The sequence below is a fragment of the Silurus aristotelis genome, assembly GCF_946808225.1.
Source record: "Silurus aristotelis genome assembly, chromosome: 22".
Lineage (NCBI taxonomy): Eukaryota > Metazoa > Chordata > Actinopteri > Siluriformes > Siluridae > Silurus > Silurus aristotelis.
In genome coordinates this window covers 7,003,183-7,026,837 of record NC_139595.1, presented here as the reverse complement: position 1 = coordinate 7,026,837, position 23,655 = coordinate 7,003,183, and the positions used below count along the sequence as shown (strand labels likewise).

General features: G+C 37.1%; 1 protein-coding gene across 13 annotated transcripts in view; it reads left to right on the top strand.

Annotated features, from left to right (window-relative positions):
* The window catches only part of ptprsb (protein tyrosine phosphatase receptor type Sb), a 139,825-nt gene extending 117,992 nt beyond the window's left edge, over nucleotides 1-21,833 (top strand). For all 13 annotated transcript variants that reach the window (XM_083525484.1, XM_083525490.1, XM_083525482.1 and 10 more), the window contains 11 exons: nucleotides 178-301; nucleotides 3,452-3,627; nucleotides 5,106-5,225; nucleotides 6,107-6,261; nucleotides 7,276-7,561; nucleotides 8,824-9,002; nucleotides 11,548-11,674; nucleotides 12,216-12,341; nucleotides 13,791-13,945; nucleotides 16,716-16,851; nucleotides 17,950-21,833. In XM_083525484.1, coding sequence (XP_083381610.1) covers nucleotides 178-301; nucleotides 3,452-3,627; nucleotides 5,106-5,225; nucleotides 6,107-6,261; nucleotides 7,276-7,561; nucleotides 8,824-9,002; nucleotides 11,548-11,674; nucleotides 12,216-12,341; nucleotides 13,791-13,945; nucleotides 16,716-16,851; nucleotides 17,950-18,018 — 1,653 coding nt within the window. In that variant the 3' untranslated portion in view covers nucleotides 18,019-21,833. The remainder of the gene's footprint in view (nucleotides 1-177; nucleotides 302-3,451; nucleotides 3,628-5,105; nucleotides 5,226-6,106; nucleotides 6,262-7,275; nucleotides 7,562-8,823; nucleotides 9,003-11,547; nucleotides 11,675-12,215; nucleotides 12,342-13,790; nucleotides 13,946-16,715; nucleotides 16,852-17,949) is intronic.
* Nucleotides 21,834-23,655: the final 1,822 nt, after the last annotated feature.

The window sequence follows — 23,655 nt, the reverse complement described above, 5'->3', positions numbered from 1 at the left end:
TAATTGAGGACTAGCTGCAAGCACATTTGTTCATCGGGGAGGGAAAACAGCAATAATTCACACGTCTGTTGTCTGACCGAACTGTCTGAAATGTGTGATCATTTCTGCTCTTTTTGAAGTTGAAAATCATGAAAATTAACATGTTCACTTTGTTTGTCACCAATTTTTGTTTTGTAGTCCATCGATCCCGGGCAGCAGTTCACATGGGAGCACTCGAACCTGGAAGTGAACAAGCCAAAGAATCGCTACGCAAATGTCATTGCCTATGATCACACCAGAGTCGTGCTCGCACCAGTGAATGGTACAGTAATAGTATAATAGTATAGTTATAGTATATCTGTAGACACCTGACTATCAGATTTATGGGAAGAATTTCCACTAGATTTTGGAGTGTGGTTGTTCTACAGTATTTGAGATGTAGGTAAGGAGGCCTGGGGTGCAGTCAGAGTTCCAATTCATCTCAAAGTGTTCAGGAGGGTTGAGGTCGGAACTGACCACTCAAGGTCTTGCATTACAGCCCATGTAAAGCATATCTTCATGGAGCTTGTGTGCACATTGTCATTCTGGAACATTTTTAAGTTTCGTAGTTCAAGTGAAGGGAAAGTTTCATGCTACCACATCCAAAGACATCCTATACCATTGTGCACCTCCAGATTTGTAGTAACAGTTGGGAGAGGCACCACTGGAAAAGTCAGGTGTCCCAATACTTTTGTACATAAAAAAAAAATAGTAGTAGAAAAATTGCAGTGTAATGTGTAAAGTTGTGGGCAAAAGTCCTTCATCAGCTGTGCAAGCAAAGTGCTTCTGAAGCTGTAGGAGGTGAAATCAAATTTTCCTACAGGTGAAATGCAATTTGCACTACCTCTTCAGTTATTGTAGTAACCTGCAGTCTCTCTGGATTTTTCTTCATGTATCACACACCCCCCGTACATCAGCTCTGCAGTCTATATAAGAGCTTACCACTGTCCTAAATGTGATGTCTGTCATCAAATATGGTCCTTTTGTACATGTAGTAACTAAAATCATGACACAGGCGCATAAAGAAACCAATGTGGCGCCAAACCTCAAGAAACACATACAAAAGAAACAAAGTTTAGGAGTTTACAGGACAAATGTTTTGTCTCTTGCCTTCGCAAAAAGACTCAAACAAAACAGTTTTTTTTAAAGAAACTTATCCAAGGTTTTAATACCCCAATGATACCCACCAACTCTAAACGGAGCATGAACGAGGCGCTTGCTGTGATTTTTACTGCACCACACATTGAAAGACAGTATATTTGTGACAGTTTTTTTCTAAGATGAGGTTTATATGGCATTTTTTGGAAGGAGTCTTCAGAATTATTGTTTGTAACAGTAAAACGGCACGGCTGAGTTTTAATGAAGGAGGCCTCATGAAGACAATCTGTATTCTTTTATTGGTTTTTTATTACTTTTAAAAGGGGAAAAAAAAGAGGATGTTGGGTATGTCTCACTTTGCATTGAATTAAAAAACTTAAATCTTTAATGAATAAATTAGTGTAAAGGTTGGTTTAGGGACCTGCTGTTATAAAAAAGTTTCATTATAAACTTATAGATTTTATATAAAGAAACACATAGAAATCAAGTAGGTAGCATTACACTATTGATTTCCTACCAAATCATGCCGCATTTACTGTTGTCTTCAGGTGTAGTAATGTTTAACGTATGATTGAGGTTTTCTTCTGTTTTGAAAGGTATTTAATAAGTTTACACTTCCATTATGAAAAAATCACTTTACAATATATGCAGTAAATTGAGATCCAGGGTTGAGAGGTCATGATTACTGAACCTCTTTTTTTCCTGATTCATGTGCCTGTGCATGTATGTGGGCTAATCAGCGTCTCTGCAGCACAGACCCCAATTAACATTATTCTCTTTTGCTGAGCTCAGGTCATTTCCATTCAAATTGCTAGATCATTTACAAATCCTGCAACCATTCTGTGTAAGCTAGCAAGTTGGTTAAGAACATAAAGAGGAATGTTCCTATCCAGTATAAAATTGCATTTATGGAGAAAAAGAATCAGTGTGTTTGTAAGTGTGTATTAATATGCTTAATTATGTCATTAAAAAAACCAAGGCCCTTAATTATTCTTTGTTGCTTTCCGGATTTAAACTATAGTATAATGGCTTAAATGCACAATTTGGTTTGTGTTTAAAAAAATTATAATAATATATATTTTTACCGCTTGTTTAAGAGGCTGCCACCTGGTGTTCATTGTGAGTAACAATTAGAAATACAGTGTCTTTCTTTAATAGCAATAATTTTCTAAAATAAATGCAATAAAATGGAACATTAACACAACATTTTCTTTATTTAAAAAAATAATCCTTTAAGGTTAATAATCTTAATAATAAACATAAGATGTACAAGAAACAAAGTTGGCTCTCATTTTCAGCTTAAACCACTTTCATTAAGATGACGGTTTTGAGCAGTTTCCTACATTACCCACGATGCCAGTTGAATACCTAATGATAGTGGTGCCAAAGGATTTAGCTCCTTCTGGAGAGCGATGCAGCAGAGCACCTGCACCTCCTCATTTATACTCTGTACTTTTACATTTTGTGTAATTCATCATACAATACTAATCAAGCTGAGATGAGTATCATAACTAAGCACTGAACATTGAAAAATAAAGATATTTACAGCACATCTCACAGAAAACAAAACCTTACTACCAACCAGCAAATTAGCATCTGAATCGCTAGCATCATTTCAAATATACATTACAAAATTTAATGTTTGTCAGGGAGGGGATTTACTTAAAGCCACTCCTATATTGTTTAAAATATTGTATAGAGAAGTATGTCTACTTTATTCCCTGCATACTGCATAGCACTAAATTGTGCAATATGAATTTGTGGAAGCTAATAAATATTTTATTCCCGATCATGTCAAAATGCCATAAAACCCATTCCTATTTGTATCACTTCAATAGTATCAGTTTTAATTTTGCCCTATTACTGCAGATAACCGCAGTATTATTGCTGGCCCATTCACTGCTCTTCTCCTGACCCCACTCCAAAGCACTACCCTTGAGTTTGAGTGCTGTGAAATTACATTACAGAACCACTAGCATTGAAAGTTTTGTGTTTAAACTGCATGTTGGCTCTGATAGAACAAGGTCCATGTGCAAATGCTTGAGAAGAGACACTGTATTTATCTCAAGCTCCCACCTTTTGTTTTTTATTATGTCTGTCTGGACACAGACTCAGGTGGGACTGGGTTCATATAGAAACTGAGTTTTCTACAAAAATTCCAGTCAATCCTGGACTCAAGCCACACTTTTAAGTGTTGAGGGATGTCACAGAGGCAGGCATTTTGAATTGCTGATGAAGAGACAAGGGTTTCAAATGTAATATCAGGAAAGTGACTCAGACGGATATATTGAAACAAATGTTCAAGCCAGTAATGCTTCGTGCTTGTCTATTTCAGGCATTATAGGCAGCGATTACATCAACGCAAACTACATCGATGGCTACAGGAAGCAGAACGCGTACATCGCCACACAAGGCCCACTGCCTGAGACGTTTGGAGACTTCTGGAGGATGGTGTGGGAGCAGAGAGCTGCGTCGATTGTTATGATGACTAAACTGGAGGAGAAATCAAGGGTAAGAGATCCTTTTCAGTGGGTGTGTAAGTGTGCTGTGTGAAAGAGTCCCATATTTATGTTAATTTAACAGAGTGCGTTACTTCTTGGGGGTGTGTGTGTGTGTGTGTGTGTGTGTGTGTGTGTGTGTGTGTGTGTGTGTGTGTGTGTGTATGTGTGTGTGTGTGTGTGTGTGTGTGTGTGTGTGTATGTGTGTGTGTGTGTGTGTGTGTGTGTGTGAGTGTATGTGTCAGAGAAAGCAAGACAGAGACTTTTACTGTAATGTGCAAAAGATAGTGAGAGATGAGGTGTGAAACACAACAGCTGCTTTTCTAAGCAATGTGTTTAAAGCCTCTGTCAATTTATTTTCATAATTAGCTTCTAACTATTAGCTGTAGCTTTGGTGGTGAATTTATTAGCAGTTTATAAGCAAGACTTTTTTGTAATTTGTTTTTTATAAGTGATTCTCAGATGTCGCTCATCAAGTGTCTTTGTGCCTGATGGAACGTCCTTAAAACATTGTACATTTTACAGTTTTTTTTACATTTTAGAATTTCTTTTTACACATTTTTAAACCACAGTCCACATGTCAGTGTAATAACAGGTAGTGCACTACAAACAGAGCAAACTTTTTCAGTCAGGTTTTCATTCTGAGGCGCACATTGCACAATTTATACTGCCAGTAGCTTTTTAAAAGCTTTTATAAAAGAAACCACAATCTTAAGATATATAAATGCAGTTTTATAGCATTTGATTGTCTTTCTTTAATTTATCCTTGATAATTATTTAATTAGTATTTTTTTTATTTATTTATTTTTTTACATTTGTGTACAAGTGTCTGTCTGTATATAATATATAATTTACAGTATCTCACAAAAGTGAGTACACCCCTCACATTCCAGCATCCATTTTAGCATATCTTCTCAATGGACAATACTTGGAGTGGAAGTGGATCCCAGCAACAACCTGTGCAGCTCTGGTGAATTCCATGCCTAGGAGGATTAATGCAGTGCTGGATAACAATGTTGCTAACATCAAAATATTGACACTTTGGACACAGTTTTGACATGTTCACTTAGGGTGAACTCATTTTTTTGCCAGTTATTTAGACAATAATGGCTGTATGTTGAGTTATTTTTAGGGGACAGTAAATCTGTACTGCTATACAGCCTGCACACTGACTTTTCTAAATTATACCCAAGTTTCATTTCTGTATTATGGCTCCTTAGAGAACATATAATAACAATAAAATTGTTGCTGAATCGCCAGGGGTGTACTCACTGCTGTGAGATACTGTACAGGTATATTTTTGTATATTGTATATATATATATATATATATATATATATATATATATATATATATATATATATATATATATATATATATATATATATATAAAGTAGATATATTTGTGTCTATGTTGATGTAGACATTGTGCCTAATTGTGTAAAACATTGTGTATGTTTGTGAATAATAGCATTTGTGTGTCTCTATGTAGATAAAATGTGATCAGTACTGGCCCAGTAGAGGCACAGAAACGTACGGGTTGGTGCAGGTCACACTACTGGACACCATGGAGCTTGCGACGTTCTGTGTGCGGACCCTCTCACTGCACAAGGTGATCAGAACTTTTTATACCACATAATATATATTATATATTCTATAATACGTTGTAATGTAACTATGTTGATAATTGAATATGCATACTAGGTAATCTTTCTTGCGTTAAAAACAAACAACCCGTCAACCAGTCAGTCTTCCTATCACTTTCTTCATCTCACCCTCTTTCTCCGTCACTCTCACATTGTGTGCTTTCAGTTCCACTAACAGGTGATTTTTACTCCCTGCCTGTCTCACATTCTCTTCTCGTAGGTCTTTCTCCATGACTCGCTGTCTAAATTAATCTCAATAGTTGACATTCTCTGTGTTTCTTACTGACGCTTTCCTCCAGAGACTTGGAGACTCAGGCTCTCTAATTACCTTCCCCCTCTATAGGGAGTGTATCATATATCAGGCTTCTCTCATTCTCTCTCTTTCTCTCTCACACATACACTCACATATGTGTGCACGCTCGTACGCCCACATTTGGTTTTTGTGGCTCTATTTTTGGATTTGGTTGACTGTAATCATTGATTGAGAGATCTTGAAGTGTAATGAATTACACCGACTAAATAAATGTAAAAAAATTCCTGCATCATAAATGATAATTAACGACACTCAAAGTAATTCATTCAACACGACTGAAATGCGCACATTTTAGTCAAATATTAATGAATTATTATTTGAAATAATTATTTAATGAAAGATCTTTACATTTGGATGCACAAAGGTAAAAAAAAATATCATACAGTACATTTATTACTATACCCTTATCATTGGGATGCATTTGTGTATTCTTCAATTCATTGAGCGAAATGGACAGCAGCATTATTTTCATTTTACTATCCCTATTATTGCCATAGTTTTAATTTCTTTTTTGCCTCTGTGTCGCTTTCTCAGAGTGGCTGTAATGAGAGGCGAGAGGTGAGACAGTTCCAGTTCACGGCATGGCCTGATCATGGTGTACCTGAGTATCCCACTCCATTCTTGGCTTTCCTGCGCAGAGTTAAAGCTTGCAATCCTCCAGATGCAGGTCCTATCGTTGTTCACTGCAGGTCGGTATGCAGGTGCCACACACATACACAGACTCACAGCCCTTCTATTTTCATGGGTTTTGAAATTATTTGGCTTTAGTCATGGGGCATTTAGGGATGGTGGCTCAGTGGTTATGGCTCTGGGCTACTATTTGGGAAGGATGTAAGTTTAAATCCTGGTTCCTGCCAAGCTGTCAGTGTTGAGCCCTTGAGCCAGACTCTAAACAACCAACTGCTCAAATAAATTGTAAGTCACTTCGGATAAAAGTGAAAAAGAAAACTTTGTAAATTACAGTTTCTGTTATTTAGTTTTAACTTTAGGGAACTTTTGTTCAGATTTTCTTAATTAATGTGTTGACCTTCAGACCGTTTATATAAAATTGTATTTATATGTATACACACACACATACAATTTGGTAAAGAGTTATATAATTTGACAATGAAACTATTTTCTTATCTATTTCAAATGATCATCAATCAGTCTATTGACATTTTTGGCTGTTTACCAGACTTCAGAGACATCTAAAGGGTTTTTCCAGACTGCCTTATATATATATATATATATATATATATATATATATATATATATATATATATATATATATATATATATATATATACCGTCTGGGTTTGGAGTTGTGTCTTTCCACTGCAGACTCCATACCACAAAAGGCGTATTATGTTTCAGCATGTTTCCCATAAGTAATTTTAAGAATAGACAACCTCTGGAACTGTAATGTGGCCTCTAATAAAGATTAAACAGAAAGTAAGATGTTGATTTCTTCTCTCATTTCAGAAGGGATATTATAAAATATCCTCCTCTGTCTGGCTCTATTTGTCTCTCTGAGCTTTACAGCGTGTGGTTGATTAACTCAGCTGGATCTTGTCTCTGGTCATAGATTGTGTCTTTGGAGAATTTATTATGCATCATACCCACATACACACACACCCACACACAATGAGGAATAAGAATGATCCTCAGAATGATCTCTCTGGCTCTCTTTCTCTCTGTCTCACTCATTCTCTCTCTCTCAGTGCGGGCGTGGGCCGTACAGGCTGTTTCATTGTGATCGATGCCATGCTTGAACGTATCCGCCACGAGCGCACCGTGGACATCTATGGTCACGTGACGCTGATGCGCTCTCAGAGGAATTACATGGTGCAGACGGAGGATCAGTACAGCTTCATCCATGAGGCCCTGTTGGAGGCTGTCACCTGTGGCAACACTGAGGTGGCAGCACGCAGCCTCTACTCCTACATGCAGAAATTGGCACAGGTGGAGAGCGGCGAGCACGTCACCGGCAGGGCACTGGAGTTTAAGGTACAGACGCCGTGTCAGTTGTCTAGTCTGTATAAGTCTATATATAACTGATATACTTTAGAATGAAATGTTATTTCTGCAGGACAGCAGCATTGTAGGACTATGTTCAAATGAAAATGTGTAAGCAAGAACACACACCAGATTGTGCTGTTAAACAAAAATAATGCACGAAGGTGGTTTGTAACGTGCCAGTAGAAAATGATTTGCATTTTGTGCAGAGAGTTTTTAATTTTGCTTATAATGGAGTGGCCATTTATTACAATTTAGGTACAGTTAAGGAGCGTCAATAATAATAACGATAATAATAATAATGTACACTTTCCAAACAATCTGATTTGAGAATTTAACTGCACTGTAGCATAAATTATAATATGCACAGGACAATAAATAGACAGGTTAATGCATACTACTAAAAATAGACCACTAGTGGATGGAAGAAAGTAAAACTCTACACTAACATGCAACTGGGATTAAAGAAAAACTGGAAAAAGGTGTAGCAGCATGATTAGTGTCTCATAGCAGTATTTTTAAAGGCAGATGGTGGATAAATCACATCGGTAATAAATACACATTTCACCTATATTAACATTTTTATTCTAGAATTCTTACATGCTGTAAAGCTGCTTTGAGACAATGTCCATTGTGGAAAGTGGTATAGAAATAAACTTTAAATAAACTTGAACAGATGGGTATACAAAAGGCTGGATTATTGGAAGGGTTTGACTACACCAGGAGGTTGTTGGGGCAGCCATGTTTTGAAAAATCTGACTATATTAAGAATGAGGCAGTTTTTGAAGTCTGGTGGTCTGGTACATTCTGCTTGATGGTAGAAGGATGAAGAGTTGCTGAGAGGGGTGGAAAGGGTGGTCACAATTTTGGTTGCCTTACACATTCTGTGTAGGATAAAATATACGCCACTTTTTTTTTTTTTACTAAATCTCGTAATATTGTTAAGTATAATAACTTTTGCTGCTCAGCACTAAATGGGAGTTCATTAAGCATTAACGGGATTGCTTCAGGAGACTGCTAAAGCATGTCTCTGTTTTTCGTGGGTTTCTACTCTCAGACAAAATTGGCCCCATTTTATGTGATTTTACATTATATTAATATTAATGAATAAAATAGTACTTGTTAAATTATTTTATTTTCCTTTTAAACACATTTTGTCACAGTCTTTTCAGTGTACTATTATTTTTATTTATGACTTTGCTCTGTATAAACTAGTTTGCTCGATACTAACTAGTTTTCTTTTGTTCTTATAGCGCCTGGCAAACACTAAAGCTCACACCTCCAGGTTTGTGACGGCCAACTTGCCCTGCAACAAGTTCAAGAACAGGCTAGTAAATATCATGCCATATGAGACCACCCGTGTGTGCCTGCAGCCAATCAGAGGCCTCGATGGTTCGGACTACATCAACGCCAGCTTTATCGATGGATACAGGTAGGGGCATAACACAGTTTCAGAATAAATTAGCATTTTATATTGACATGTTGTAGCAATGTTATGGTGTCTGAGTGCATTTAAAAGCGTACATTAGAATGTTCTTACTTGCATTGCTGCAAGTATAACTATATAAGAATGAACTGTATACTGTGTACAACCCTACATTGCTATTCCAATGTGTAGAAAACACCTTAATATTTACTAGTGGGGAAATGTTGCATTTTCAAAAAAGAAATATTAAAGCATTATTGATTTATAACCTAAGAGAAATGCATATTCTCTTCTTTTTGTTATTCATTTATGTTACAAATTGATATTGCAGATATCACCCCATGAAGATGAAAAATGAAATGTGCATGGTATTTTAGATATTTCAGACACCCTGCATATCAGCAATAAAAACGCACAAATTTTTTTTTCCCTGTACACTATATGGACAAAACTTTTATAACCCCTGACTTCCCCAGCCATATGTGCTTCTTCCCCAAATTGTTAACCCAAACTTGAAGGCACAGAATTGTTTAGGATGCCTTCGGATGTGGTCGGTTAATTTTCCCTTATCCAAATAATACAATCAAAATAACGAACATATAAAAGTCCCTTATAGGCAGTGGCGAACAAAGTACGCAATCCATGAACTTGAATAAAAAAAGAGATATATTCGGTAAAATATTACTTCAGTAAAAAGTAAAAGTGCAAAAGTACAAAAGTATTCGCCTGCAAATGTAAAGTATCCAAAATACTATGATTTTTTTATGGCTATAATGTTTCCTGTTATAATTTTTGTCATAAGACTCTTTGCTTAAGCAAGTCAGTTTATGTGAAAAGACTAATGTTACTCTGAGCACAACGATCTATTAATAGAATTATTTTAATGAGTCAAACACCGATTGATATCTATTAAAATGATCATGAGCCGAAAACCTTCTTTTTAACTCCTTCTAAAAATTGTGGATATAAGGCCACTATTGTTATGGCAAGTTAGAGTCAGGAATTTCTGCTTGCTGTTGAACTGTTGCTAAACTGTATGTTCATGCTAAGTAGATACACCACCAACCAGCAATGGGGGTTCTGGCTTGAATGACACACTGGCTGATCCACACCATGACCCAACGTCTCCCCCAATGATTAGTTTCAGCTTTGAAAAGCTTCTCTCTGCTTCAGCTACTGTCGCTGGATGAGAAAGAACATATTCCACAAGCAGTCCACAAGTTTGGATACATTTCTGAGAGATAACTTTCATGTATAAATATCACCCTAAATGCATTTATTGCACAATTAAATACACGTCATTGTGCACAACTTTCAGAACCAAGAACCATAAAACTCCTTGGCTAATTGTAGCCATTAGATACAGACAACATCTATATCCTTATAATATATGTTTATTTTGTTTTTAGTCTTTTAAGCTGAACTGGAGATTCCCCTTATTGAACTCAGTTCATGAACTTTATGACATCACCTCAGTTATAGGTAACCAAATCAATAAGTGATAGTTTAATCACAATTCAACTAGACTAGTGAGGTTGTAGTCGTTTTGTTTTAAGCTTTAAGCTAAACTACATTTTATAAACTATAATGTTATGCAAGCTAAAAAAATTTTTTGTTGCTCTATGCATAAAAGCACAGCAGGCACCACAGCATAAGTGATATACAGCGATTAGCCAATTTTATTAAATGCATTAGCTTATACTATGCTCATAACGAGATGTGTGATAGAGCTGTGAACACACCTTGATCTTTTGCACATTCCCCCGACTTCTTTCCTCTTTTTTCTGAATTAGGCTCCTGAGTGTTTAGTCATTTTTTGTCATCCATAATTTTAATTTGGATTCAGCTCTCCTTACTGACATGACGTCACTCCGGGTCTTGTCAGTGCTCCCATTGGAAACCTGAAGGCTGAGGTGACATCACCCAACCTCCGCCTCTCCTTTCTGAGTGTATGAGTGAGGGAACTTCTCCAGGCAGTGGGTGCACACTCCGAGTCCTGACCAGGTTTATTGACAATGAACACCGTGCAAATAAGCTGTAAAAAAAACAACAACGAAAAAACTAAAAAAAACCAAAGATTTTTATACATTTTTTGCGTGGTTGCCCCATTGCCGCCCCCCCTGCAAGATGCTGCCCTCTGGCGGCCTCCCATGTCCCCTATGCCTAAATCTGCCGCTGTGATCGAAATAAGCATAAAACAGAGCATGCGCTCGACCCTGATTGGTGGATTGCTGTGTGCTTGACCAGTTAAGTTTTTATCCACACACAAATAAAAAGAAATGACTGATTTTTTCAAAATGTAGTAAGATATTTGACTTAGAAATGCAGTAAAGTCTCCCCAAATGGAAATACTAATAGTAACCTAGTTACTGTCCACAATTATAGACTGCATTACAGGTTAAATAACATTATACAGAGTGTTCTTACTCATTAGTATACCAGGTCACACCCTCACTTTTTATTTCCCATCTGCTAAGTTCTGAGCATGTTGGCATTTTACCCCAGGGTTTAATGTATTCTAAATGCGTATCATCATGTTTTTCTCTTTTAGGCAGCAGAAGGCATACATCGCCACACAAGGTCCTTTAGCAGAGACCACCGAGGATTTCTGGAGGATGCTGTGGGAGCACAACTCCACCATCGTAGTCATGCTTACCAAACTGAGGGAAATGGGGCGGGTGGGTGACGACCTTAACAACTAAACCTGAACTGTTGTGGTTTAAATTTATTAAAGAGGTGGCATATGTGATCGATATATAAATTATTAACATGCTTTGATGCATTAAACATGTTGAAAAATTTTAATTTCAACATCCTCAAAATAGGAAAATATTCGATGCATATTCCAATATTTTGTTTATTGCTTAGTAGTCTCTTTTATTGTAGCGTGAATATGTCACCAGAAATAAGGCAGAGATGATCAAATTTGTGCCACCTTTTTATATTTGAGTCACTCTGATAAACATAATCACTGTATATTATATTATATTATATTATATTATATTATATTATATTATATTATATTATATTATATTATATTATATTACTTTTTTAAATATAATTTCATGGTCATTATAGGATCTTTTTATACTTTTTAAGTTTTTAGTTTTAGTCAATCATTTTAAAAAAGCACACTGTAGGCACACTTCACAAGTTAAGTGTCGGTAGCTATAAGTGTTCAAAAGCTTGTGTTTATTCATCTTTATGTCTGTTAAACAGGAAAAATGTCACCAGTACTGGCCTGCCGAGCGCTCTGCCCGCTACCAGTACTTTGTGGTGGACCCCATGGCTGAGTACAACATGCCTCAGTATATCCTAAGAGAATTCAAAGTGACAGACGCAAGAGTGAGTACTGCACAACACAAGTAATATACACAACATTTCCTAATCAGAAATCTTTTTATCTAGACTGCCACTCAAAAAATATTGAGTGTTCTGTTAAAGATCTAAAAGATAGCTCGCAGGCATTTTGATGTAATGAGATGAGGAACGTAAATTAGATTTTTGAGTGCGTTAATTGGTCTCGATTGCTGTAGCAAGTTCAGATCAGAAGAAGGCACTGAAACGTATAAGACAGGAACTTGCCACATGTATGCCTAATTGCTTGTTATTATAATTGTTGATTATAACACAGAATTAAAGATGCTAGAATCTATTAAAAAACTGTCAAAAAACTGTGAGGCCTTTTCACATATCAAGAAAATGCAGCATAATATTAGACTTTATATTGTGACTTGACATCTGAATTATCTGAAAAATAATTCTAGGAAACGCTTATGGTTATGGTCACTCTATTTCAGAGACAAAGCCTCAAAGTCATTATGACAAATGGGAATTATATAATTCTGCTTATTTGAAACTGGCCATGCCCTGTAAAAATTCCTATTTATCTCCCACCTTTGTTTTGTCAGTTAAGTGTTTTTTACACAAGTCTTTAGTAATTCAAGCCCTAAATAAGTGCTTAAATCACGTAAGGTGCAACAAATATACTAAATTCATATAATCTTATAGATAGGCTAGATATTTGTGAATATAATTTCTAGGATCTATACATGTTTTTATTTACAGTAAACAAAGATTTTTCCATTTTTCATTCCTAAAAGTCATTTTTTTAACATAGTATTATAAAATGTTTTAATGTGTTTTCTTTACTACAGATTCTAAAACAACTTTTTTTCTGGTTTTAGATCAGGTTATGTGTTACATCATAATTTCAGGAACAACTAAAAAAAACCTTAACATAAAACTAATCAACTATGTAGAAGGATCACCTTAAAGTTGACAGGAATAAAAGTGTTTTATTTCTTCTTATACTACAGCAATTTGCAAACAAATACAATATTCAATGTTATTGAACTGCATGTCAGGCTTTTAAACTGTTCATAGTTCATCCATGGGACTTAGTTAAGTGAATTTATGAATGCTAAAAAAATAAAAACACACACATAGCTTTCAAGCAACCAGAAATCACAAAGTCCTCTACCCTGAAAACAATGATAGAAAACGTACTGATTGTTACAAAGCAATAATACTGGAGACTTCTAAAATTAATGTGACATCGCTTTAGAAGCGGCATTACCATTTCAGTGATTATATGGTATAATGGACATCGCTGTTGTTCTGGAAAATGATCCGTTAGACTGAAGAGTTCAACAGCAATATTTTATAAAAATAATTATATGTTAATACTTAGAAATGCATAAAAAATTCATTTACAGATCTTCTTTTTCAAGCATCTGAGCACTACTTTAGGTTATTAAGCTTTGTCAACTATGTGTATGTTTCTCACTGAAGGACGGACAGTCACGGACAGTCAGGCAGTTCCAGTTCACTGACTGGCCCGAACAGGGAGTGCCAAAATCAGGAGAGGGCTTCATCGATTTCATTGGGCAAGTTCACAAAACCAAGGAGCAGTTTGGGCAGGATGGACCAATCACTGTCCACTGCAGGTTTGTTTGTAGCACAATTCTACCTATTGGAGACGACTTTGGTCATACTGAAGGGGTCATGGGTGCAATCTCCATTGATGCTTACTGCCACTGTGCTCTTGAAGAAAAAATCACTTGACCTTGTGTGAATACAGGGCAGGAGCACACACAGCTGGTTAAATATAAATGTCCTCAGAGACCACAATGGTCACATGGCACAGCTGAAAGTAAAACCTGGATTATAGCTGTAGTGCGCAACTTTATACTGTAGTGCACAACTATTGTCAAGGAGTTATTATTTGTTTAAGAACAAATAACAAAGATTTATTTTGAAATAGTTAGTTGTCAACTTTTACCCCCTAAATGACCGGTATACATGTTGAAGACATGTCGAAGACGTTGAAATTTGGAATTAAAAACTGGGATTTCTATCTTATAGAGAAATAATGCAGTGGGAATTTTTTCTTACATTTCTTTAACCATTTTGGTAGATCTTCTCAAGGGACAATACAATAGAAATTAAACTTGGATATATTTTAGAGTAGTCATTGTGCAGTTTGTATAGCAGTACAGATTTACTGTCTTCTGAAAATAACTCAACATACAACCATTATTGTCAAAATAGCTGGCAACAAAAGTGAGTACATCATAAGAGAACATGTCGAAATTGTTTCCAAAGTGTCAATATTATGTGTGAGCAACATTGTCATCCAGCACTGCCCTAATCCTCTTGGGCATGGAATTCACCAGAGCTGCACTGGTTGTTACTGGGATTCTCTTCCACTCCTCCATAATGACATCACGGAGCTGCTGGATGTTAGACACATGCCGCTTCTCCATCTTCTGCTTGAGGAAGCCCCACAGGTGCTTAATAGGGCTCAGGTCTGGAGACATAGTTGGCCACTTCATCAACGTCACCTTTAGCTTCTTCAGCAAGGCAGTTGTCATCTTGGCAGATTGTTTGGGGTCGTCATTATGTTGGAAAAGTGACATTCTGACCAGCTTCTGAAGGGAGGGTGTCATGTTCTGCTTCATAAGTCACAGTACATGTGGAATCCATGTTTTCCTCAATGAACCGCAGCTCCACAGTACAAGCAGCACTCATGCAGCAGCCCCAGACCATGATGCTACCACCACCATGCTTGACTGTAGGCAAGACACAATTTTCTTGGTACTCCTCACCACATGCTGGACACCATCTGAGCCAAACAAGTTATCTTAGTCTCATCAGACCACAGGACATGGTTCTAGTAATTCATGCTTTTGGACAGGTTCTCTTCAGCTTAATGTTTGCAAGCTTTCTTGTGATTCAGCTTCAGAAGACGTTTTCTTCTGGGAAGAGGGCTTGTTGCAGTTTGCGGCGTTTGATCTGAACAAGCGGACCTTCTGCTTCTGCAACCTCTAAAGCAATGCTGGCAGCACTCATGCGTCTGTTTTTTGGAACCAGCATCTGTACCTGACGCACAGCATGAGGACTCAACTTCTATGGTCGACCCATGCGAGGCTTGTTTCAAGTGAAACCAGTCTTAGAAAAACCTCTTATTGACCTCGGCCACTGTACTGTAACTCAGTTTCAGGGTGTTTCTGATCTTCTTATATACTAGGCCATATTTGTGGAGAGCAACAATTCTAATTCTCAAATCATTGGAGAGTTCTTTGCAATAAGGTGCCATGTTGAAGATTCTGTGGTCAGTATGACAGATTTGTACTCAAAGCCACCAAATTTACTGCTCTAATGGTCCTGTCAAGCAAACAAAAACATGAATATGATGAATCGCACATGTGGCTTTGCATGGTTACACAACATACAGCTGTTATCACTGAGGGTGTACTCACTATCGTTGCCACCTTTTTTTGACAATAATGGCTGTATGTTGAGTTATTTTCAGAGTACAGTAAATCTATACTTCTATACAAGCTGCACATTGACCACACAGTAGTGTGGTTGACAAAACTGAATACATTGTAATAGTTTAACTTCTAGAAATGCACCACGTGTATTCTGAATTCTTCCTCTAGACTACTGACATGAGCTATACTATATGGGCAATAGTATAGGGACACCTGATTTTTTTCAGCCACATGCGGTTCTTCCCCAAACTATTACCAAAAAATTAAAAGCACACAATTGTATAGAATGTCTTTGGATGTGGTCCATCACAATTCCCCTGCACAAAGCACAAAGGCATGAAGTTATGGGTTACAAAGGTTAGCAAGGAAGATCTTGAGCCGCATGCTATAGAATACTGACCTCAACCCTATTGAACCCCTTTGGGACCAATTGGAACACTGACTGCACCCCAGGCCTCCTCGTCTTACACTGGATTTACTAACACCCTTGTGGCTGAATGAGACAGAAGAGTGGCAGTTGATATATCAGCAAACGGCAAAAAGTAAATTTTAAGTCTTTACTAACTTTTGTTTATATATTGAGTGCTAATCTGTAGAAGAGATGCATGTATAACCATAAGCTAGGAAAATAAATTAGCCCCACATTTTCTTGCACTCAGAAATGCTTGTGTGGTGTTGGCAGAATTCCCTTTGACCCCCAGATCACAGCCTTTAAAAAGCAGAAGAAGGGTCAGGATCACAGCTGCATGAGCTGCTGCCTCACATTAGACTTGCTAATAAATCAAATAAGAGCGATTCATTAAGCAGGATTCAACCTTCACTTGCACTTTCTTTTTTTCCTCTCACTCCTCATCTGTCTCATTTGCTTATTCGCTCATACTCCACACACACTGTTTTTCTCACTTCTTCTTTTGCTTCTCTCTCTTTCTCACCCTTTTAGTGCGGGTGTGGGTAGGACAGGTGTGTTCATCACTCTCAGTATCGTGCTGGAGCGGATGCGTTACGAGGGTGCTGTGGACATCTTCCAAACAGTCAAAATGCTGCGTACACAACGACCAGCCATGGTGCAGACGGAGGTAAAACCAAGCCTGACTAAATCGTGAATACCTCTATACTGTGCTCTAATTCATAATCTAGTTATATAATCATAAACCTGAGGCCAAGAATAAACCAAAAATCTCATGAAAATGCCCTTAAAGAGAGAGTTAGTTTAGGATCTTTGTAAATGAATAATATCTAAAATAAATTATATAGATATATAGATCCCAGAAGGTAAGAATGGCGCATTTGAGATAGTTTGGTTATGTGCAGAGGAATGACACAGGGTATATAAAGCAATAGAAGAATGCTGAGGAGCAGTTTGGGCAGAAAGGAGGAGGAATATAGATATGGTGAGGGAGACATGCAGAGGATTGATTTAAAAAAGGCAAATGTAGAGGACTGGTGATATGGAGAAGGATAATTCACTGTGGCGACCCCTAACGGGAGCAGACAAAAGAAAAAGAAGATCCCATTTGCAGGTCTCACATAACTTCTGAATCTATCTGAGATCTACATTGTGCACCTATGGGTCAGTGTAGGTACTTTATGGCCACCCATCAGGCATAACATTGGGTCCACCTGCCTAATATTGTGTTGTTCCCTTTTTTCTGTCAAAACAGTCCTGAGCCATCGAGCATTAACAGCCTTAACTTCTTCAGCAATTTGAGCTACAGTAACTCATCCGTTGGATTGGAGCACACGGGCCGCCCTTTACTCCCAATGCGCATCAATGAGCATTGGCCGCACATAACCCTGTCACAACGTTTCCTTCCTTCGACCACTTTTAATAGATATTGATCACTGCACACCAGGAACACCCCACAATAACTGCAGTTTTTGAGATGCTCTGACCCAGTCGTCTTGGCATCTAGCGGTATTAAGTGCATCACAATTAGGACAAGAAACAAACCTGACTGTCCAAGTTCCTCAAGGGTTCTGTGGATCTTTATTGATTTCACCTGGATATGAGTTCTGTTTAAAAGCTTTTCTCACAGGGAAAAACCTCTCTTGAGAATTTCTACATAGAACTCATCAGTGCTCCCAATCCGAAATAAAAAAAAAACGAATTATATTGTCAAATTTTCTTCACTGGTGGAATTTAACTTGTTGTGTCTTGCTGTTTGTCTTTGCAGGATGAATACCAGTTCTGTTACCAGGCCGCTCTCGAGTACTTGGGAAGCTTTGATCACTATGCAACATAAAAGAAGGAAGAACACACTCGTCTCCCCAACACCTGTCTCAATGTTTTACAGCGCTACAGAAATTCTCTTGTTCCATGATGCCATTGCGAAGGGGAATGTTTTTGAAATTCGATGACATTGAATGCAGTTTTGGAGGAGAAATAAAAAAAAGACAAAAAAAAGACAAAAAAAAGACAAATTGACAAACAAAAAAGTTTTCTCTCAAGAGCTTCCCAGGGAAGTTCTGTATCACAGCAAGCTTATTACCTCAGTGTTCAGTTATTGATATTAATGTCGTGGTCGCCTTTTTAGAAATATTACAACGTGGATAAATAAAACGAAACCTATTTCGAAATAAACAACAAAAAATTACGATATGTAAAAAAAAAACAAAAAAAAAAAACAATGAATTCAAAAACGCCTGGAAAATTGCTGCACTCTTTACTGGGAGTTGAAACCGAACTGTATTTGCCAATGAAACAAGATCAGAGGTGAACTCCCGTCAGCTCCTGTATGACGAAGGTTTTCGGTGCCGTAAAGGAGAAGCAGAACTCGTACCTTCTGTGCCTAACGGAGCAACAACGGCAGAGGGTCATAGGTTATGGATTCTCTTGGTTTTGGAGGCGAACGGCTGTATCACTGACTCTTCTTACACTACATTAGTAATGTAATATAATCAGCTTCAGTGTCTCTTTTACTCCTGGTCAGTTGGAGCGCTATCGTGATTGAACTTTGCCTTTAAAGAGCTGTCAGATACGTCTATAGAGTTTTTTTTTTTGTTGTCAGTTTTGGACAGAGCGCCTGTGAATACTGTAATTCTGATGTGTGTCACTCTTTCTCTTCCTTTTTCTTCCCCCTCTGTCTCTTTCCTCTTTCTTCTCTCCACAAATATGCTGCTTATACCCTGTGCGTGAGAAATATGAGTTAGCAACGGCTTAAATTTAGTCATCATCTGAAAATGTCGGAATTGTGGAGCTTTTTTTTTTTTGGTAAAAGATCCAAGATTTGAGACGAAGAAGCTGTTTTTCTTTGGGCCCGTATAAAGACCGTATGCAAACAGTACACTGTTATTTACTTCTGACATGTTGACAGGCTAAGAGCATATGGGCTATAACATGACCATATATCCTCTATCCCTTGGTCCCTATACCTTGGCAGAAAATCTTAAGCTGAAGATTCTTCTCAAAAGTCAATTTCAAAGCATTCTAGTGTTCCGACTAAAAATGAAAGTGCTTTGTAAAGTTGAATAAAACCCGCTGCCAAAAGCAAAGACTGACTGCAGAAGCCAGTTCAATTGAATTATTCCAGTAGTTCTTTCGCTTAATTAAACTGTGCTAGAAGAAAACGTTAGGTTTTTGTTTAGTGGAGGAGTCGTGTGTAGGCATAGCACAAAGGAGTTTCTTATGAATAGTTACAGAAGATTTAGCACAAGCCCTCTGGAACGGACGAAGACGGAGGACATTTTTTCGTAGGTCTGATCCTCGTCAAGAGACTAAAAGTGAGCCTTATCGTCGTCGTCGTCAAATATTTAACCGATCTGATTTTTTTATTTGGTTTTGCTGATATGATGCTTGTATTTTTAATAATATTTATATTCATTTTTTTGGAGTACTTGCTGGAATATAATCGACGAGATGTTGTGTAGTTGGCAAGCTAATGTGACTGTACATGGTCCCTCTGTAAAATCTTTTTTTTTTTTCTTTTTTTTATATTTCCTGTATAAATTTCTCTTAGAATGTCCTAGGAACAGAACAGCACAAGGCCTGGAATTGTTTTTTTAGTAAAAAAGATTTAAAAAATCCCTCAGAAGGGCCTAACAGCCTTTCCTAATTTTGTGAAAATTACTCCGACCCTGTTTCTCATCAGAAGGATCTGCGCTAAGTGCCAGTAGTATAACTAAAATTCTCCTGTTGATAATAATGATTACACAGAAACAAACGACGGCCATTTAAAGGTATTGGAGAGAGATTATGGGACTTGAAAACGACCACAGCGACTTTAAGAGCCTGTTCTTTAAAGCACACACTGATGGAGTACTGATATTATTTTCACTTTTATTTATTACCCTTTATCCAATCTTGCTTATTTTTATTAGATTAAGGCAGATGTTTGTTGATAATATATGGAAATGGTTACGGTGGAATTGCACAATATAAAGCATAATGGTCGTAACAGCTCAAATGTTCAAATGCACTTTGCAGTTTGTAATGGGCTGAAGCGACAGAGGAGATGAGCGTCTCTCTTCATCCCTTCGAGGAAAGCACATCTGAAAGACTTACAGCTGAATATTTAACAACTTTAAACGTTATAAAGGATATATAGCCAGCTTTTAACATAACTTACAAATCTTACAGCACATACCAGTGCCCCCAGAAAGTATTTAACCCCCAGTGATTTGCTGTGTTGTAACATCAAATTTAAGTAAAAGAATAGGATTTTTTTTTACAGTGAATCTTTACAGAAAATAATGAATTATTTAGATGTTCTAAGAATCATTTACAAATTACAACATCTAAACACTGCTTGGTTATTAAGTAGCCTTCTCTTATCCTACCACCAGAACCAGTACTTGTCCATTTGCAGTAATTGCGTTGCCATATGTTTCTATGAGCTTTGCACATTGTGATTTGGCCATTTTGGACAATTGTTAAGCACAAATCTACCTGATTAGATGAAGAACCTTGGTTGACAGCAATTTTTAGGTCAGGCCACAAATTTTCAATTGGATTAAAGTCTAGTATTGACTCGGTCATTCTTGAATACAACCCTAATATATTAGTCATTTATTTTGTAGTTTTTGCTTTTGAACACTCGAGTTCTGCTCTAATTTGGCAACAAGATTTTCAGGTGCTTTTGCAACCCCAGAGCATGATGCTACCACCACTCACCTTGAAGGTAGGAATGGTGTTACCTGGGTGTTAGGTTGCATTTGGTCTGTGCCAAAAACATAATGCTTTACCGAAATAATTTTTCCACAAATTCTGAAATTTGGTCCTGTGCCTTATATCAAACTCTAGGCCTTATCTTTTTTTTAGTAGACTTTCCCAAAAGTGACTCTTCTGGCCACAGGTCTAAAGAAACTAAATCTGGAAAGAGCTGCTAATATTTTTCAGGTCTACACGGTTTCTCCCTTTAGCCAGTAAACTGTACAACTGCTTCACTGTTACTGCTGGCAGCTTTAAACATTTTCTGCCAACTGCCCTTCTTGGCTTTGGGCTCAGTTCAGAAGAATGGCATGATCTGTATAGTGTCTGGGCTGTGCCATATTTTTCCACTTTGTTGTAATGGATATCACAATGCTCCTTAAAATTTTGAAAGTGCTGTTGATCTTTTTCTTACCTTACCCAGGTTTCATCTTTTCCTCCTACCAACTGCATCTTGAAGCTTCATGGGCAGTTCTTTGGTGCTCATGACAACAGGATTGACCTGATCTGATGTTTTATCTGTGAAGCCTTAAAACATCAGTGATATTTATTGCATAAAGGGTTGATCAGTTAAACAGTATTTCTGAGAACATAGGAATAATTTGTTTCATTTTGAATTTAAAAGAAGCAGAAATAATGCATGCTGATATATTTAACTTTGGTGTTGCAATACAGCGAAAAAAGGACTAATCTCTAGGGGGTGACTATTTTCTGGAGCCACCATTAAAGAGGAAACATAAAGCAGGATAACTGGACAGAAAAAAAGGACCCTAAGATTTTAATACACTGCAAGATATTCAGGCCAAGTGCTAACAAGCGTTCACATTTTCAACCTCTTACTTCTCTCTGCTGATTTATTTGAAATCATATATGTAGATATGTTGACTTTGTAATAAAAACAGAAAGACTGGAGCCACAGTGATCTTCAAAGAGTCTGCTTTCTTTCCCAAGGACGCTTTTCCAATTTTTTTTTTTTTCTTTTCAGAAACAAGTGATCAGCTCACACCTTGTACTCACACCAGTAGCACGTATTATTTCTGTTCACAATTCAAGCACATAGCCAACAGATTCAAAATGCTATGAGTCAGTCAATATCTCAACACTTTCTCCTGCCACACATTTAATATTACATTTCCTAAGACTTGAAATCACAATCGCTTGTCAAATTTCCATCTGTTCTTTGTTTTTCCCATTCGAAGTTGTTTCTCACTTTTTCCATGATCCTAATTCTTTCTTATATCACCATTCCTGTTATTTCTCCCTTCTCACCTTCAAGCTGTTCACAACATCATCTTGTTTTTCAAATCCAGGTAGACAGAGATGAACCCCTCTACCCCCACACCTTCTTTCATCACTTTCATCCCGCTGACCCTCTGTGTATAAAATCAAGGTGAGATTTAAAAAAAAAAAAAGTGGGTAATACCATGGTTAGTACCCTGTATAAATATATTCAAGCAATGAAGGATCAGTGTGAAGAAATTTCTTAACCTCTCATTTGTTTGTGTGTAATGAAAATGGCTCTTCTCACATATTCTGCTAAATGACTGCAAGCCTCTCTTTGGAGACAATCACATACATAATCAATTTTAATATGTAGTCTCAATTTTCCCAAAAGTAAACCAGCATTCAGAAAAAATTATAGAAAATAAGTACACGTTTTTATATAGAACAACATTTAGCAACAGTCACTTAAAGAAACTGGTAGTAAATGACTGAAGACATTTAGAGGTTTGAGATCTGTGTTGACATGACACATATTGTTCCAACTCAGCATTCATTTAAGTGATGAAAAATATGAGGCTGACATTTGTTTCTTGTTGCCTGGGTGTGCCCCTTTTAATGGTTTGACCAATTAATAGGATTGTTAATTAATTATCCTCCTATTGTTAATGGGGTAATTAATTTGAACACTGTATTTGCTGTTAGGAAGAAAAACCTTTCTAAGAAAAGTCTATGGGAGAAAACCATTCTGACACTGAAAAAAAGCAGGAAAATCTATTAGAGCCATTGCATTTGGCACAGCCAGCACAATTATAAGAACTGTCCTGGAAAAAAAAATCAATTACTAATGTTCTAACCACCAGACAATGAACGTCTCCCAAGAAAAACAATAGCATTTGATGGCAGGATTTTTGTGAGAGTTGTGACCACAACCGAAAATATCATCTTGTTGGAGGTAGTGTCATGGCTTGGCTTTAGGCTTGACTCACTAAACTTTACTGACATTGACAGCAACACTACAAAGGACTTATAAGGATGGATGGATGGATGGACGGATAGACGGATAGATAGATAGATAGATAGATAGATAGATAGATAGATAGATAGATAGATAGATAGATAGATAGATAGATAGATGGATAGATGGATAGATAGATAGATAGATAGATAGATAGATAGATAGATAGATAGATAGATAGATAGATAGATAGAAATATTTGGTACAGTAATGCATATAAATGCAGATGATGGTATTCCAACATCCACAATACACACTCTTCATATGTATTGCTGAAGTCTCCACTAGATGGCGATATAATTAAAACAGCAATACAATATGTACCGCAATGTTCATGAGCATGGTGAATCACAAACCTGTGATGGATCTTCTGACCAGAACTTGCATGAGGATGATTTACTTGTTTGTTAAACATAATTATTCATTTATTTTAGCCTTAAATATGGCTCGGCCATCTTTAACCATCTGGATGCTGTCCAGGTCTCTCTTTTCCCC